Below are 19,682 nucleotides of genomic sequence, written 5' to 3'. Positions count from 1 at the left end.
ATAAGACTAGCAACTCTCAAGTACTGTGTCTAGCCTAATGCTTGATGGGGCAGTCTTTTCATTCCATGTTTCCATAATTCTTCATCTTGTATTTGTGACCCACAGTGCTTTGTAATCTCTTCACACTTTATAAATAAATACTAATTGATAATATAGTCTACAATAATATTGAAGAACAATGCTAATACTAATCTTCAGTGTTTACAGGTAGTCCCCGACTTACGAACGCCCGACTTATAAACGACCCGCCAATACGAACGGCATTGATTCTGTGTTTCCATTTTTTTTCAAATTGGACTTGTAGTTTTTGAGAAAATCGATTTAAAAAATCCAAAGAAAAAATGGCTTTTAAACTTGTATAAGCAGGTACAGAGGGCAGAGGTGACACAGAGGGGGACACTGGAGGCACAGGGGGGCACAGAATAGGTACAGGGGACAGAGATGGCACAATGTTCCGACTTAAGATAGAACAGATTCAGGTTAAGAATTAACCTACAGTCCCTATCTTGTTCGTTAACCGGGGACTACCTGTATACATTTAGGCTGCCGGTGGCAGGTGAGCAACCAGGCTACCTCCAGGTTTTCATTTTTTTTACATGATGATTTCATTAACATGTAGGTTTGATTATGAAAACACACTTATGTTGTTATTCTGTACTAATTCCTTTTTTATAACAATGAAGTTTGGAAAAAAATGGTACATACTTCTACGGGCAATATCTGCTAGTGTCTAAATCTGCCGGAAAATGCAGAGCAGTGCATTTCCTGTGGTCTGTCACTGAATTATTTTTATAACTTTTTCTTCTAAGTACTTCGTCTAAAGAATTCGGATCGGAAATTGCAATTTCTGATCCGAAATGTGAAAATTTCCATTCTGCGGAATCGGAATTAGCATCCTAACTTTTGGCCTTTTACGTTTACAAACATTCTCACTTTGTAACCATAATCTATATGGTAAAAAAAAAGCATTTCAACAAGTTCTAAGAATAATATATAATTTATAAAACAGTTTTATAACTTATTTATATACAATATTATGTCCAAGTATACAAAGCCAAATAAATACTGTGCTTAACAAGTGCAGAGTAATAGTTCAGTGCAGACATAAGCATCATTTGTAATGTCTATTCAAAGGATTGGGAAGAATGAAAAAATCTGCTCTTCATATTGAAAAGTTCCTCCCTAAACTGAAAAAATTCAGTTACTCCGTCCTCAGTATTGAGAAGTCTGTACAGATACGTTCCTCAGTGTGTAACAACAAAGTGTCCAGTCTCTGAGATAGTCCTGTCAATGGTCATGTTCAGGCTTTATGTTCTGCTGAACTTTCCAATGGCAATGCCTAGAACTCTTTTGTAACCATCACGGAACTGCCGATTCATGGCGGCATAGAGTATGGGATTGATGCAGCTGTTTAGCCAGGTCAGATTGGCAGCGATCATGTGAAGTACTTGAGGGGCTCTATTTTTAGCATCAAAAATATTGAGCAGTAGGAATGGAATGTAACTGACAACGAAAAACACAAAGACCACAAAGCACATGCGAGTGACTTTTTTGAAGTCTGACCCGGTGTCTTTTGGCTGGGGGGCTGGAGCCGACCTGATGTAATCAGTGGAACTTGACGTGACGGTAGATTTAGAAGATGGAAGATGTTCTGAGATGATATCACTAGAAGCTCCGCTGTCCACTCCACTGTCCTCCATATCACGACATTTACTAGACACTGACTTCACACCGGATGTACTTGACCTTACTGGCTTGGCATTACCGAGTTTGTACTGGTCAAGGGCTTTGGCTGCAGACTTTACTTTACGGTGAATTAGGAAGTAAAAGACTCCAACACATCCAAGTCCAATCACAAAGTAAAATCCCATTAATATTGTGGTATAAGGCCTGCCTTTTATGCGGTGAAAGCTGCAGGTACAGACCTTGGGAACTAAGACGTAGACTGGCCAAAGTGGTGCAAAGCTTGCAAACCCAATGACCCAGGTGCATAGGAGGATGAGAGATGTCCCCAGTCTGCTGAAAATGCGGTCAAACAGCTTGTTGTTAGAGATGAGAATGTAACGACTGACCGCAATCAGGCACAGGTTCAGAATGGAAACCGAATTGGACACAAACAACAGCATTCCAAAGACTCTGCAGAAGGTGGCACCACTTCTCCAGTAAAGGTGGAGGTAGGAGTCCACCGAGAAGGGCTGCAGGAAGCAGCAGTACAAGATGTCCGCAAAGGTGAGATTGATGATGAGCAGGTTGAAGCGAGTTTGCAGCTTTTTATCTAGTGCAAAGGCAACTATGGTCAGCACATTGCCAACTGTCCCCACCAAGGACACGATGATACCCCATGTCACAGCAAAGTAACGGTAATCAACAACAGATGGATGGTAGCAAGAGAAGTTGGAATCTGAATCTGAATCATTCATGGTGACAATCTTCGTTTTGCAACAACTGTGCCTGAAATATATATAAAAAAAGAAAAAATTAAAAACTTGCTTTATAAATCATTGCTAGCTCCATACGTTACTAATGCAAACAATAGAATATCCTCCACATATCTGTTGGCCCATGCATAGGTCATTTCCTGGTTGTGTAAAGATAGGCAGACCACCCATCTGATAAAAATGAGGAAATAGTAATAGCAACAGTAAGAAGGAAACTAGCACAAAGAGGTCCATATTCATGTCACTAATCCTCCCTGTGAGGAGCTCACACTAATAAGTAGCATAGTTACAGTCTAATGTCAATCACCTTTGTCTAAATCCTTGTACACACGCCTAACTTTAGTCAGGCTGAGGCGGCCAATAAGGATCGATAGCTGTCAAGCAGGTGTGTGTACGGCATCCGGCAAACCGCTACGCCCAGCTCGCGAGCAATCCGCCTGACAGATCCACCCATCTCCCCTGATGCTGATCCACGCCAATGATCTCATTGTTCACGCCACTCCCCCACCCGATGCGTGACATCACTCATGTGCTGCTTGTCATCCTGCCGTCGCCCCCTGCATAGCAACACAGCGCATCGTCAGCTACACAGCTGAAACACATGTTGTGTTGATCCCCGATGGGCAACATCTATTGTCAATGTGTATGAGCCCACATGTTAGTTTTGAGGGAACAATTTTAATTTATCAGATTTTTATTGGTATGTGGTGCAAAACGGTTTTGCTATACGAAAGGAAACTGGAATGCCCAGAAGAAACACAATCTATTAACTGCACCATGCTTTATAAGGCTCTAAACAGAAGATCACCACTGAAATGCTGCAAGCCAGGCTTCTGCTGCTATCACTTGCCTATATTACATCAGCAATTGTGAAGAACGTAAGCTATTGTGCTCCTAATGACAAGTTAAGCTATCAGCAGCACTGCATGTATACACCCCCTCAAAGGAGGAGCCTGCAATGGGAATTAAGGATTCAATAATAAATGACATTCATTACTGAATTCCATTTCACGTAAACCCCAGACTTTATTGACTCTCACTTCACTTGTAAAGTATATTACTTTATAACTACAAATCAAGTCTGGCATGTCTGTCATTTGCTGGGAGAGCTGGTTTGTTGTCTGAATGCCTTTATGGCATTGGGAGAGGTCCTGTGGCTTTATAACTACAATAAGTTATGAATTAAGAAAGGGGAACCTTGCTGTAACCTGCACAGATTGTATACTGGGGCCTGAGGTTCTCGGGAGACATTGATTCCACCATATTACCTTCGCAGCTTGATCACTATTGGCAGATGTGAACATTCATAGGTTCTTATAATACTGGTGCTGGTTTTGCTTCCAAAAGGAGTGTGTTGGAGCATGCTGATAAATAGGGACGATCAATGAGATGCAAATATTATAAACATTTTGTATGCAAATTTATGCAGCTGGAAAATGGACCAATCAGGTCCAATTAAAGTTTAAACTGGTTGGTCCATTTTCAAGCTACATAAAATTGCATACAAAATTTGCATAACCCTGCATGAACTCTGAATATTTGCACCTCTTTGATCATCCTTACTGATCTAAATCGCACCAACTTGCATCTTTGCGTGTCCCCGGCAGCTTCTGAACTGGACGCTGGAGCTCCAAGCTCACTGCGGTCACATGACCGGTTCAGAAGCTGACAGGGAGTAGTGAAAATGCAAACTTGAGCAAGGAGAGGTAGCTATGCATTCATCGGCCATAGTATATGTTGGTGCTTTATAATTCAATAATAAGAATAATCCACCGGCATGCCCCAATGCTCACTCCACATGGGGGGCCACTGGATTGACCAATTTTTTACGGCAAGAGTGTGTGGATTGACTTGGATGAGTGCCGGCTGAGAGCATTGTTCTCCTTTCTCACCCCGCCCCCTCTGTGATGCTCCTCGTGTGTCACTCCTTTACTCATGCATGGCAACAGAATGTGCTGCTAGCCTAAAAGCTAGTGATGCATCTGCACAGCCTTGCCCCTGCTCTGGTGACACTCCTCCTATGTGTGCAAAAGTCTTAATTCTGCTGTTGGTAAACAAGCTGTACTCTATTCTGGTCTTTGCTTGAATAATGTGCTTGAAGGGATTAACTTGACTCGATAAACACTGTAGCATATCTCTATTGAAATGCTGATTACATCTGCAAACATAAAGCATTGTTGCTTCAAGCTCAATTTTGTAAACATTGGCAGAGATGAGCCTATATTTTAGAACAAAAGCAAAATGGGTTATACAAGTACATTGCATCAGAACCGGGACAAGGTCCTCCAGTACCCAATGTTGAGACGCCAAAGTGCGCCCCTCCATCCCTCCCACCCCAGCCGTCACACACTGATTGCTATTAGACTAAGATTCACCCCAGGCTGGCTTGCAGTCACTGCCATGTATGTTTTTCTTATTTCTCCCTGCTTCCGACACAATAGGGAAATGATAGCTGAGTGAGTTGCGTGCCCCTCCTACACTGCGCCCTGAGGCTGGAGCCTCTTTTGCCTCTGTCTCGGCCCGCCCCTGCATTGCATTAATCGTCAGGTGTACATGGCATTTTGCCAACTGGTCAGGTGGGCCAGGGTGAGCCAAATGAAGGATCACCCTGCTGCTGCTGAGATTCCGGGCGGCTTTAATCACTATAAGTCGTAGCAACTCGGAGGGTGAAGTAATTCGGGTCGGGCGAGTGGTGGCACCTGAAGTACACTGCTGCATGGCCAAAGACATAATAACAGTATGTCTATGGCGACGCCCAGGTCGGGTGCAGTGCGAGGAAGAGCAGGCACCGAAATGATGATCTGCCTCGGATAATCAGAGTCTAGTTTTTTAAGTCAATTAGGTCAATAGTTCAGATAGTTTATCTCTCCCAGCCCTCAGAAGTTGTATTCTGCCAGGAAAACTTTTATGGCTGTTATTAGCTTATCAGTGATGTTTACTATATTCCTGTCAAAGAACCGAGAAGACAGAAGCTGTCACTTCCATGCCTAAAAATTAACTCTTTCGGGCAACGAAATAAAGCAAGTAGAACAGCCTGGCTATTAATATGTTCTGTACTGTACCTACACATGTTTATCTTATCATGCCACATGTGCCTTGGTTTGAATACTCTTTAAGTATAAGTAAACCTAACACCTTAATAACTTGTGAAACTACTCATACTCTTCCATCACTGTAACCACAGCACTTAGGCGAAAAAGAGGAAGCACTAAGTGAGAGATAACAAGCCTAATTAAAGACTAGATCATGAGATAGTGCTGAAGGTGGGAACAGTAAAGCCTCATACTCGCGGGCTACAATTGTCGCCACAACCACGTGGCACGCGCGTGTTACGGCGACAGGTCGCCCGTGAGTATGGCGCGTGCGCCCCGAACCATCACTACTCGGAGCTGTCGCCGGGTGATTGGCGCGGTCAATCGCCTGGCGACAGTTGCCGCCGCAACTTCGCCGCAACTGTCACTAGTCCGCGTGTGTATGCAGACTAGCAACCAGTAGGGAATTCACAGAGCTTCCGGCGGGGGGGAGGAACGTTGGCGACAGCTTCCGTCGCATCAGTAATCCCTCTTCCGCCGTGTGTATGAGGAGGGACCCGGCGACGAGCTGTCGCCGAGCTGTCGCGCACACGCTCCCGTGTGCTTGCGACCAGCTACATTTGTAGCTCATGTGTACCAGCCATTAAAGGTACAGTGCCATATTTTCTACAAAAATGATAATACATTTTATTCCCTGAATCCCATGGTTGAGGGTATACTGGGACAGGTTCAGGTTTTACCCGCCAGCTTTTATAACTTTTATAATTAGTTTCCACAGAAGAGCTTTCAGTTTAGAACTCTTGTTTTTCCATCACCATACTTTAGTGCCCGTGCAGTTGGTCAGTATACATAGTCTATGTGCTTGACATGAACGTTCGTATAAGCCATTTCCTTTTTTCTATTATCACTCTAAATTAATCAACAATCTATCCTTCACCTGGTGTGACCATTTACCGTTTAGTACATCAGATAGTCTCCCTTCCACTGAACTGATTACCGGTATATTTAAAGTTGGATTATACTCCCAAAACTAAAGTAACTATTCGTAGTAACATAAAATAACATTTGAAAGCATTCCCAAGTATTCTGAGAGCAGTAGAAGCTTGATTATCTCTTGTCATCTGCAAAGGCAAGAATCTCCCTGTGCTTGTGTCTTCACTCTGCCCCCCCTCCCTCTGCTGAACAGACACATCACCCTGGAGTCACTTCAACCGCTTGTACATGGAGGAAAAAGTAAAGCTTGAGTGGCTTTTTGCTACAGTGCAGACGGGACTGTACTTGCGCATGCACAGTATGGCTGCTATTTTGCACGGTGGAGATCGCAGCCACAAGAGCATATCTGACAAGCTCTTGTGGGATATGCTTTGGAGGGTCCCAACACTGGATTGTTGGGGTTGATGACAATAGGGGAAGCCTGTGGACTTTCCAAAGACTATCTACTAAGGTATCTAATTTTCAGTCCTACTCCCGCTTCAGGTTCATGTTACATATTCTTTTGCTTCTCCTACTTGAAGCTGTCAGCAGCTGTGTAACCTGTAGAATAGATAACCTAATGACCAGCCCAGACCTGTTATGTACTTCCCTTGTTGTGACATCAAGCAGAAACCATTAGTCATTAAAACGCTTGTAACAACTGTGTGTGTCACTGAAGACTGTGTAATGACCTGGGTGTTTGGCAATATCTCTTGGATCCATGCACACCAAGTGGCAGACATTTACATTAAGTTAATGGCTGTGTCTGTCTTCCGTAACATCCACTAGATGCCATATTTTCATTCAGTATTCTCATCACTGGTAGTGGGGACATGGTGACAATTCTCTATGATAAACAAAAGTTTGCTTTCCTAAAACAGAAAGAATTTGCGATAATTCAGGTTGGAGTGAGCTTGAGATGTCTCCCAGAGCAACACTGTTGAATATATGCAAATTAACCATTGTACCCTTAGAAGCTAAACACACCTCCAGAACCGCTGGAATGTAATTCTCTATGATGACACACAGGATCTGCTTTACTAAACAGAATCATCATCTATGATGATGCATAGATGATGCATCAAACCCAAAATGGATAGTTTAAAAATTGTCAGCTTTTACGTGGTAGAAATTCGCAGTCCTTGCCTCGGTCATTTTGTCATACAGTGGAGGTTGCTGAAAGGTTAGTAAATTAAAGGGGAACTGAAGTAAGAGGTATACGGAGGCTGCCATGTTTATTTCCTTCTAAGCAATACCAGTTGCCTGGCAGCCCTGCTGATCCTCTGCCTCTAATACTATTAGCCATAGACCCTGAACAAGCATGCAGCAGATCAGGTGTTTCAGACTTTAAAGTCAGATCTGACAAGACTAGCTGCATGCTTGTTTCTGGTGTTATTCAGATACTACTGCAGACCAACAGGGCTGCCAGGCAACTGGTATTGATTAAAAGGAAATAAATATGGCAGCCACCGTATACCTCTTACTTCCGTTCCCCTTTAATAGTTGGGTGATTGCAGTTTTATGCAGGAGCCGACAGTGACAATTAATTTTTTAAAGCACTTCTGAACTGAGAGGGAAAGAAGGCTGCAATTTTTTTCCCTCTTAAACAATACCAGTTGCCTGGCTGTCCTGCTGATCTCTTTAGCTGTATTAGTTTTTAGTCAGACTTCAGTCGGAAACATCCGATCTGCATGCTTGTTTAAGGTCTGTGGCTAAAAGTATTAGAAGATCAACAGGTCAGTCAGGCAACTGGTATTATTCAAAAGGAAATAAATATGGCAGTATCCATAACCCTCTCACTTCCGGTGTGCTTTAAATAAACCCAATTTACGTCCCAGTTTACCTCTATTTAAGGGTTCTCCCACACTTTCCATGTTGCATGGCGAAAAAGCCGCACCGCACATTAGATGTTTGGTGCAACTATACTGTGAAGCATAGAATACAATGAAACTATGCTTTACTGCCACTGCAAAAGCAGACGTTGTCCTGGTAATGCACAGCATGCTGTGTGTTATTCTGTAAGAACCCCCTGCCCCGCAGTCACTGTGAATGCACCATAAGATGTCTGCAAAGCTTTGAGGACAGTATACTGTTTGTTTGTTTTTTTTTGTTTGTTTGCTTGTTTGTTTGTTTGTTTGTTTGTTTTTTATGATGCAGAGACAATGAGAAGGGAAGATTGAAAACAGAGGAGTCCAAACACACATTTATAGTCCCATGTCATGACCCTGGTCTGACATCTGGCCTCATTAACTGCAGTAATATTCAGTTAGGGCCCTTTTCCACTGCACAGCTGAATCACAAAATCGCAAATCGCTAGTGATATTTAAATCGCTAGGGTTGCTACTTTATCATAGAAATGATGAGAAGTATTTTCCACTACTATAGTGATTCGATTTGTAAATCGCAAATTGCATTCGCTTTCTGGAGCGATTTTAAGAGGGATAGTACAGTGCAAATGAAAAATCGCAATTGTGTAACAAAATTAATGAAAAATTGCAATCGCTGACATTTGTGATTGGTAGTGGAAAAGGGCCCTTACTCAGTGCACAACAAAATCGCTTTTGCAATCGCTAGCGCTTAGTGATTTGCAATAGTATTTTTGTGAAGTGATTTTCAGAGTGATTTTTGAAAGAATGAGCAGTTTGCACATTCATTGACGCTGAATTGCTCCAAAAAATGCTACATGCAGCGTGTTTGCGATTTTAGAAAAATCACAACGCTGCTGTGGGAACACCCTCATAGGGTTACACTAGCCAATTGCTTTTCAAAGCGCTGGTGATCTGAAAAGCACTCTGAAGCACTCTTGGTGCGCACCATCCCTAACATATTACTGCATCACTATGGCAACAGGTGTGAAAATGCTTCCAGGGCACAGGAATTCAGCCAAAGTGTCTTATAAAAAAAAAAATGATCTTTTGGTGTCCATTAAAGTGGATTTTTTTTAATTATATTTTTATTTATTGTGAGAGTTAAAATTATCAAGGCAGCAAAAGTACTTTGGAAATGAATATTAATGCACATATGGAGCAGACACCTCTATTTGATGGCTGTAAAATGAATTAGCATTCTCCAGTGTTAATTATTGCTTTACACATCTCAGTAATAGCTAATAGCACTGCCATTATGATGGGGGCTGACAGACACGCTGTGTTGCTGTGTGACCCTGTCTGATGTAACTATACCCCCACTATAAATAATGCACATTTACTGCTTCTTTTTGCATCAATAATTTCTACAGAGCTATCTGCATTTTTGACTGTTTGTATTGTACGGTAAATTTCAATAATAATAATAGCACAAACTTTGGAACTAAATGAATACTATATACAGTATTAGCTTAGCTACCACAATAAGTAATGAGAAAACAAGCTTTGAAAACTCTGATAAAGTGCAACAGAAAATTTGGATGCCCGCAAGTGATGGAGGTTCGTGTGCCGACATAGTCGCCCACTGGGAGTCAGGGCCGTCCGTAAATATATATATATATATATATATTTTTTTTTTTATATATATATATACATACAGGCACTTGTATTTGCGCGGAGGAGAGTTAGCCATGGGGGGGGGGGGAGAGGGAGTATTAACCACTTGCTGTCCCTATGACGTTAAAATAAGTATCTGCACTCTCCTTCCTACAAAGTCTTAGATAACACTGTTTATTTATATCTAATCTGATAAAATCACTACAGAGTTGCAAAGGAATGACTGCAAACCCCTCTTCTCCTCCTCCCAGAGAATTCAATGACAGAGTTAATTAGTAAAAAAGTTTAAAATACACATTCCAGGAGCAGACAGTAGCAGATTGCATACATTGTTGTTACATCTAATACATTATCATAACAAATGAACTGTTTAAATAAACCAGAGAGATAGACAAATAATTTCTGTAGGTTTAATGGACAATAGAACTGTTTACATTAAAGCTATAATGTATGAAACTGGATAAATTATGTATTTTTTCCCTTATTTACCTTTCAAAATGCATACAAAATAAGGTAATTACTAATAACAAATATCAGCCACAAAACGCCTTTAGTTTAGTTGTGATAATTATTGATAAAGTTATTGCCAAAGTAATCACAGCTGAGCTGAACTGTGAAAATTACCAAGGTAGTGAAGCAGTTAAGTTTAGCCAAGGGGGAGGGGCTAAGGCTAGTCGTGGGGGGTGGGTGGCAAAGGTTCGCTGTGGGGGGATTGACGTTATCAATGGGGGTGGTGGTTAAGTTTAGGCATCGGAGTAGGGAGGGTTCAGTGTGAGAATAGCCTTAGGTTTAGTAGCTGTAGTAAAATATCGGATTGTATTACCAATATTTTATTATTGATTACAGATGTATTATCTTTTTTTCCACTATAAAAATTGAAAATCAGTAAATTTACCAATAATCTACAATCGGCTTTTCTGGGAACCCAGATTTCTTGATGTACGCTCACAAAGTAATCTAAAGGTCCGTACACACGCCGGACTTTAGGCAACGACGGGTCCGTCGTTGCCTCCCGCTGGGTGGGCGTGCCAGCGACAGTCTGGCGTGTGTACGCTCTGTCGTCAGACTGATACGGCTGTTTCTGAGCGATCCGCCGGGCGGATCGCTCAGAAACAGCCGTATCAGTCTGACGACAGAGCGTACACACGCCGGACTGTCGCTGGCACGCCCACCCAGCGGGAGGCAACGACGGACCCGTCGTTGCCTAAAGTCCGGCGTGTGTACGGACCTTAACCCGACTGAGCCATTTAGATGGCTCGATAGATCATTTCCGACACGTCCGATCTTCCGCCCAATCGATTCGCTGCTCGATTCTGTTTTGAGGACAATAGAAAAAGATAAGAAAAATGAGCGGAAGATAAGAGAATCGCCTGCAGAATCAAGCAGGGAATTGATAGAGTGGAAGAATTGAGCGGCAAAATTGAGCCGTGTATGCCCAGCATAACGGAAGCATAGATGACAGAGAGAGCTCTGCACCTAATTACCTCTGGTGCCACACAGACTTGCAGCAATAAAAGGAATAGCACACTATATTGTTTGTTTACCTGTATTATATTATATAGCTTTTAGTTTTTGCATATTCACTAAACAATCTTCTGTGTTGCTGCTTTTTCTAATTTCCGTTTTTACAGTGTCAATATTGAAGAGTAAACAATACAAAAACAAGTGTTATTAACTGTTCTCTTGTGGACTGCTAGACTGCAATCTGAATCTGCTGGTTTATGGGGGGGGGGGGGGGGGGGCGGGGGTTTCATTAAGAACCCCTTAAAGTGTACCTGAAGTAACATATGGCTGACTTTTTATTACAATTTAGTTCAAGCTCAGGTTGACTTTGGAAAAATGAGCTGAACTTAAAGGCTCATGTATTCTGGCCTTAGACAGGGTTCACACATTTTTGTTCTCACAAAATAGCGAGCAATTTGCTAATGTGTGAAAACACATTTATCGCACATCTGATGAAGTCAAGGGAGAATCGCACTTCTGATTGGAAATTGTGTTTGCATTATCGCATGCTCAAAAAAAACTTGCATCACAAGTTCAGCTTTCATTAGCTACGTCAATAAATGTGCGCAAGAAATGTATATTTCTGGAAAATCATGTACGGGAAAATGTATGTTTTTCGCACTGCTAAGTGTGATCCCTACCGTACACCTGCTGTAACCTGCATCCTCCTGAGCCATAGGTGACGCTTATCTTTTTACAATATTCTCTCTCTTCGTTTTTTTTTTTTTTATAAATCATACTTTATTAGTATTAGATCCAAATAATACAACTACACATTTACATGAAATATCCAATCAAATTCTTACAATGCATATGTCCCGGATTAGTAGATACTACAAATAGCTATCATTTCTCAAGCTACTCTCTTCTGAACATAATAATAACCTATTCTTCATACTAGCTCAATAATAAGCTTTTTATTTGATTGGATTCTTATTTCTCTGTATATGTCTCCTATGACCTCAGCTCCTAGTCAAGAGAGACACTCAGAGCCGTAGGTCAAAGAGAAAGAAAAAAAAAAAAAAAAAGACAAACAAACAACAACAACAAAAAAAAAGAAAGAGAGAGAAGAGAAAAGGAAGAAAAAAAAAATGTATCTTCCCTTCAAATAAGTCCATATCCATATAGCTATAGGTTACGCTCCAGATTCCCAATTGCCCATATTGCTGAGTACCTGCCTATATATTCATCTCCATGCGCCTATAAAGAGTCTCTCTGTAATCAAGCCAGAGTGACCACTGTCTGGAAAACGTGTCTTCCTTCTTTTGTGCCGAGGATACTAGCTCTTCCATTCTCATTATGTTATTCATTGCATCTGCTAACTCAACCTCTCCTAAATATCTATCTTCTTTCCAATGTTTAGCAATCACGTATCTAACTGACCCCATAATATAACCAAGAGTTAATCTGTTTACGTGACTAAATTTACCAGGGAACATAGATAGTAAAGCTATTTCTGGGCAATGATCTATCCGACACTGATTCATCTCTTCAAACCACCTAAAAGCTATTTCCCACAAACCTTGTATTCTATCACATTTCCACCACATATGTGTATAGTCTCCCCCCCGCTGGCCACATCTCCAACATGTATCTGTGAGTCCCTCCTTCATCTACATATCTGGGCCGGGGTGCGGTACCAGCGGGTTAATAATCTATAATTCCTCTCTTGGACTGAACTCGAGATGGATGATTTATGGGTCAGTGTCAGTGATTTTTTCCATTCGACTTTCGAAAAGGATTTTCCGAGGTCTGCTTCCCATGTGGAGATAATATTATCAAAAGGGTTTGGTGTAGTATTTCCAAGAATTTGGTAAATTTTTGATAAAACATGTTCGGGTCTAGAATCATTCACACACAAATCCTCAAACTTCGAACAATCTCTCACTATCCCTTGATCCCTCCCAATCGATTTAACGTAGCTATGTAGCTGATGGTATTGGAACCAGTTCGGAGACCAAGAACTCTCCTTACTGATCTTCCCCATATCCGCCATAGGAAGCAGTAATCCCCCCGTCAAAACCCCTCTCAACTGTGGCCAATTTTCCCTAGAGATACCTATAAAGGTGTCGACTCCAACCGCCGGCGGGAAAGCCAAATTGTCGAATATTGGGGTCAACGGCCCCGGTATAGATGACACTAGCTGATTATTAAATATTAGGTTATCCCATACCATCAGCACATTCCTAACCCACAAGGGTAAATTAGTTAATGATCTTCTGAGTTTCTTAGGGGTCCAGGGTAATGCCCTCATATCCAGCTCTAAGATCTGTGACTCCAGCTCCACCCATTGTTTAGATTCTCTACTGTGATGCCAATCTACTATATGTGATAGGGCTATGGCCTTGTGATATAATTCAATGTCTAGACTTACACAGTAGAGAATAACGAAGTCGTGGGATCTTCTTGTGTCCCCAGATGTACTTGGCGAATATTGACCTTATTGACTTGAAGACTGTTTTCGGAATGAATAAGGGAAGTGCCTGCATTACGTGTAGAAATTTTGGTTTTTTTTAAGACAACAAACATACATTTATGAAATGGTGTTTGGAGGGCCTGATCTTTTCAGCAGTTTTACAAACTCAATAAAAAACAAACAAAAAAACAAACAAAAAAAAAACACTATGGCGTTGTGGTAAGCTATTTTACCTCAAGATGCCGCTTAGTCTATGTAGACTCACACATTTATTGCAACGCGATGCGGTGCAATGGAAGTAGTCAAACCACACCAATGCCGTTGCAAGTCAGCAGTGTGTTGCCACATGATCTGTGCCTACCGCACGGATTAGTCAACAATGCAAGTCTGGCGACACATTCAAGTGTAAACGTCGGAGCACTGTATATTGGCATGTAATCCAACCCTCCCAGGGATGCTTAGCCTTGGCTGTTTAGCTATGTGGAAATCTCCTCCCAGAGCATTCTGGGAGACCAGGGAATATTTTCACTGGCTTCAGAATTCTCAGAAACAAACACAGTGTTGCCAACTCATCCCTTTAATTACTGACACATATGAATTATACAGGTTTCGTGGCTAGGTAGATGCAGGTAAGGCACTGATTATGTGTAAGTAGTCCCAGAACCTGTATAACTTAGAATTGTCAGTAATTAAAGGGATGAGTTGGCAACACTGAACAAACGTTCCTTGGAGCTGCACCCGACAGGAGTAAAGATGTGGTACATTACAGAATGTAAATCAGGGTGGGGAAAGAAACACTGACTAAATAATTTATAAATATTTATTGTAAAAAAAAAAATACTGTACCTGCAATTTTTTCATTATGTTATTTTTACTACAGTTCCTCTTTAACACAGGCACATGTCTTTTTCATTTGTGCTTTGTAATGAAAGTCATCTGGTGTGGTTACTAAGAAGAGCTGGTTTGCCTCATTGTGACCACATCTAATAACATCTCTGTGGTGATTACTCCATGCTTACTTTATTCTTTTACAAGTGGGCTTCCACAGTGCATTAAATGGAAGTATTTCTCTAGCTATATCAACATTTACACTTCATGTCACGCTCCCTCTTCCTCTGCTTATCTCTTCTGAATGATCACTTGAAATTTCTTGTCTGTCCCTGATAGGTCTGTGCACCATCACCTGAGTTTAAATGTACTTCAAGAGGGAATTTCTGAGCTCCTGCTGTGCAACAGACACGCGAGTTCTCACAGGCAGAGTCTATTGTTTGTTTAGGTAGCGCTGTGTACGCACCTTGGGTTATGGTCATCCAGTATTGTTATTCCTGATCATTTCAGGCAGCGGTTTAGGAACAATTGCAGTAAAGATATGCTGATTGTCTTACAGCTGATGGCTGAGCATCGTGTTATGTTCTGTTCTATGGAGAGAGGAGGGGTAAGACTATAGAAGACAGCAATAGTGTCAATCCAAGGATTTCCAGCTTGAAAGGGAACACTTGTATATGATCTAGCGTTTCACCTGAAACAGTCAGGAGCTGTAATTCTGGGTGACAAAAAGGTGTTCATGTAGCTTAACCACTTCGCATCCAGACCTTGTTTCCCCCTTATGGACCAGAGCAGTTCTGACATTTTAGCTATGTCCCTATTTATTCACTTTATCCCTACTTATGTCTGGTAAATTACAGTAAATATATATTGTTTTTTTCAAGACAAACTAGGCTTTCACTGTATGGCATTTTTTCCCTCGATTAATTTTGTTTTCGATACATTTTAATAGGAAAAAGAGGAAAAAAACAGAAAAAACACATTATTTCTCAGTTTTACCAATTCCAGTTTAAAAATAAAAAGTGCTACAGTAGATAAAAAACTCAAAGTTTGTTCGGCTATTTCTACCGTTTATCACAAAACTTATATTATGTTCCTGTCACAATTTATGGTGAGGATACTTGATTCTGAAATAATGCTACAGTGAGTATTTTTCACTATGAACTAAGAAAATAAAGGTATTTTTAATGGTAAAAATCAATCTCATTGGCTTAGGGAACATATATTCCCTTTCACCAATTAATGCCCAGCTGTGCACAGCAGTGCTTCAGCTACACCACTTATATCTACATCCTTGTGGCTTAGATGAAGTCACAGAGGATGTAGATATACTGTAGTGGTGAATAAAGTGGTTAAAAGATAACTATTGTGAAAATGTGTAAAATGTAAAACATACGTGTATTAGTTGGACATTTGTCCCAGAGTAAAATGCATTACAGTATAAATATTTTTTTCCTATGATCCCATTACTTACAATGGGCAGTAGAAATGAGACAGATTCTGACAGATTTTGGACTAATCCATCTCCTCATGGAGAATTCCCAAGAATTCCTTTGTTTTCAAAAGCTCTTCATGAATGGCAGTGGCATGCTTCAACTGCCAGAATAGTTTGCAGAGGAGAACACTGGCTTTTTTGCACCATTGTAAATGTCCTTTCCATGGAGTGAATTTAAAAAGAATAAAGAAAATGAAAATCCCCCATGAAGAGATGGACTAGTTAGCTTATGTAAGTGACAGGAACATAGGAACAAATACATTTATAGTGCATTTAACTCTGGGGCAAATATACAACTAATACACATATATTTTACATCTTACACATTTTTACGATAGCTGTCCTTGAACACTGTTATCTTTGGATTTGACAGCCAAGCATGCTATCCAAACAAATAGATCTCTAATTCCCAGACATTAGTCAGAATGCTGAGTACCGGCAGTGTCTAAAGAATGACCAAAAGCATTGCAGATGATAACAGATGAAGAATCAAAGCATGATTAGTACCGTAGGTGTAAATTACAAATATTACTCCTACTAGATCATCCAAGGAGGATAAAGCTCAACACACACCATACAATCTTGGTTGTACAGATTTACCAAATCAATGTTGTATAAGGGCCAACAGATTGAAAATACCTTGAATGATTGATTGGATAAGCTCTTATACAACATGAAAGTGGTAAGATTGAACAACCAAGATTGTATGGTGTGTGCCTTACCCAAGATTGTATGGTGTGTGCCTTACTCAGAGTGCCAGTACTGTAGATTGGGCATTAAGCACGAGTAATATCTGTAATTTACACCTACAAATCATAAGTCTACCCTATAGCATACGGGAAAATATCACTATGACAAAAAGTGATTTCTTCATTAGCAATTAAAGAGACTTAGAAGGTTTAAAGAGCATCAGATGCGTGGCTGTAAAGATTTAGAAAAAATAGGCCAGGATACAATTGTAGGTGTACTTTGTGGGTATAATATCAAGATAAACAGATCTGCCGTTGCCAAGCTAATGTGGATCATACTGTGGTTTGCCTACATAGAACATAGACGTCACACTTCTATAACTGCATGAGTGTTATGAAGAAAGAGGACCTGTACAACACAGTGGCCTAGTGGTTAGCGCTCTAACCTTGCAGCGCTGGGTCCCCAGTTCAAATCCCAGCCAAGACACTCTCTGCATGGAATTTGTATGTTCACCCCGTGTTTGCACCCCAAAAACATACAGATACGTTAATTGGCTTCCCACTAGACTACGATAAATACACTACACAATATAAACATATGACTATGGGAGGGATTAGATTGTGAGCCCCTCTGAGGAACAGTTATTGACTAGACTATATACAGTGCTGTGGAAGATGTCAGCAATATTTAAATACTAGACAATTATAACAATGCACAGTGGAGAAAGATCTGTTGCTAAGCCATGTCCTTGTCACCATTATATGGTCATTTCACATTTATATCTCAGCATATTTAGTAATTACATGACCTGGCAGTTCAGTAAGAAATTCCAATCCTCGTGCTATTTAACACAGTAGTGAATTACTGATCTATATTAACTCCTATTCTACTAATAACATAATTACAGCATTATTAATTAAGCTCTAAAATTAATTCCATATATAGCAATGCCGCTTGAACAGTGAAAAGAAAGAATAAGTACAATAATTACATAAACACAAACCGACACACACCGTGTCCCAAAAGTTGTCACCATACATATAGAGAAATTGTAACTTTATTTGCACAGGAAGCTTGCCATGTTTCTTGCTAATGCCCATTGCAAGCTCTCAAATATACAATGTAATACATAATATAATATTAGTATGTTATTCTTTCCTACTGGATATATATATATATATATATATATATATATATTTATATATATATATATCGTTTCACCGTAATTAACGCATCCAGCAAAATGTTTATCAATCTTTAAACTATGCCTGATAGAGCTGAATGTAATTGTGGGCATCGTTTGAACTACTCACCAGTTGCAGAGTTGGTAGCTGATGATCTGAGGGATGTTGTGGATCCTCAGCCTTTATATACACTCACTGTCTTTCCTCAAAAGCCCCACCTTGCTCAACAATTTCCCACAACTTCCTTGACTGTGTCAGTTCTCGTTTTGACTTGTACTTTTACCTTCTCTGAGTACATGCTGAGTCTGCTGCTCGCTCCTGTACTTCTCTAGACTGTCACTAATACATACAGTATGGAGAACTGTGTGTTTGTTTTCTTCTCTGTGAAATTATAACTTTCCTCTATTCTGTTATTACTATACAGCAGCTGTCAGTGCGGTTCCACAGCTTTGTTATGTAATGTGACCGCTTTGGAGAACCAATAGGTTATCTGCTAGGGACTCTTTGGTGAGCTGATTTAAATTAAATCACTTTATAGTATTTGTTCAGGACAGGAAACCAATATTTGAAAATGAGAAAGAGGGACACACCGGGAGGGAATGGATGAGTCACGCACTTAACGAGTGTTGGATGTGGCTAAATAGGTGTGATTTAAAGGATGTGTCCAATAGATGAAATGTACACAGCATATACTGTAATATTTACGGACTATAAGGTAGCCAGAAGTGCTCCCCAATATTAGGTAGCTAAAGGTATCCTCCAGTATTAGGTAGCCAGAAGTGCCCCTCAGTATTAGGTATCCAGATCCCACACCCAGTATTAGATACCCAGCGGCTCCCCTGCTATTAGGTAGCCAGAGGTCCTGCTCAGTATTAGGTAGCTATATGTCCCCCCCCCAGTATAAGATAGCCAGGGGTGCTCCCTGGTATTAGGTAGCCAGAGGTCCCCCTCAGTATTAGGTAGCTAGATGTGTCCCCCTAGTATAAGATAGCCAGGGGTGCTCCCTGGTATTAGGTAGTCAGAGGTCCCCCTCAGTATTAGGTAATCAGAGGTCCCCCTCAGTATTAGGTAGTCAGAGGTCCCCCCAGTATTAGATAGCCAGGGGTGCTCCCTGGTATTAGGTAGTCAGAGGCCCCCCTCAGTATTAGGTAGTAAGAGGCCCCCTCAGTATTAGGTAGTCAGAGGTCCCCCTCAGTATTAGGTAGTCAGAGGCCCCCCTCAGTATTAGGTAGTCAGAAGCTCCCTTCAGTATTAGGTAGTCAGAGCCCCCCCTCAGTATTAGGTAGTCAGAGGCTCCCCTCAGTATTAGGCAGTCAGAGGTCCCCCTCAGTATTAGGCAGTCAGAGGCTCCCCTCAGTATTAGGTAGTCAGAGGTCCCCCTCAGTATTAGGTAGTCAGAGGCCCTCCCCAGTATTAGGTAGTCAGAGGTCCCACTCAGTATTAGGCAGTCAGAGGTCCCCCTCAGTATTAGGTAGTCAGAGGCTCCCCTCAGTATTAGGCAGTCAGAGGTCCCCCTCAGTATTAGGTAGTCAGAGGCTCCCCTCAGTATTAGGCAGTCAGAGGTCCCCCTCAGTATTAGGCAGTCAGAGGCTTCCCTCAGTATTAGGTAGTCAGAGGCCCCCCTCAGTATTAGGTAGTCAGAGGT

The 19,682-nt window shown here is 41.1% G+C and overlaps 1 protein-coding gene across 3 annotated transcripts; it reads right to left on the bottom strand.

Annotated features, from left to right (window-relative positions):
- Positions 1 to 1,043: 1,043 nt before the first annotated feature.
- GPR84 (G protein-coupled receptor 84) lies at positions 1,044 to 18,403 on the bottom strand. 3 transcript variants are annotated; one of them, XM_068265067.1, is made up of 2 exons: positions 18,167 to 18,403; positions 1,044 to 2,451 (listed from the first exon to the last, which is right to left on the bottom strand). In XM_068265067.1, exon 2 carries the CDS (start codon positions 2,418 to 2,420, stop codon positions 1,308 to 1,310), a length of 1,113 nt encoding a protein of 370 aa, XP_068121168.1. In that variant the 5' UTR covers positions 2,421 to 2,451; positions 18,167 to 18,403; the 3' UTR covers positions 1,044 to 1,307. The 3 variants fall into 3 exon arrangements, with proteins under 3 accessions (XP_068121168.1, XP_068121170.1, XP_068121169.1); XM_068265069.1 differs by lacking the exon at positions 18,167 to 18,403 and adding an exon at positions 15,138 to 15,164; XM_068265068.1 differs by lacking the exon at positions 18,167 to 18,403 and adding an exon at positions 10,820 to 10,885.
- Between the last annotated feature and the right edge of the window lie 1,279 nt (positions 18,404 to 19,682).

The sequence above is a fragment of the Hyperolius riggenbachi genome, chromosome 2, assembly GCF_040937935.1.
Source record: "Hyperolius riggenbachi isolate aHypRig1 chromosome 2, aHypRig1.pri, whole genome shotgun sequence".
Taxonomy (NCBI): domain Eukaryota; kingdom Metazoa; phylum Chordata; class Amphibia; order Anura; family Hyperoliidae; genus Hyperolius; species Hyperolius riggenbachi.
Note: the sequence above shows the minus strand (reverse complement) of the source record. Positions and strands in the feature narration are given on the sequence as shown.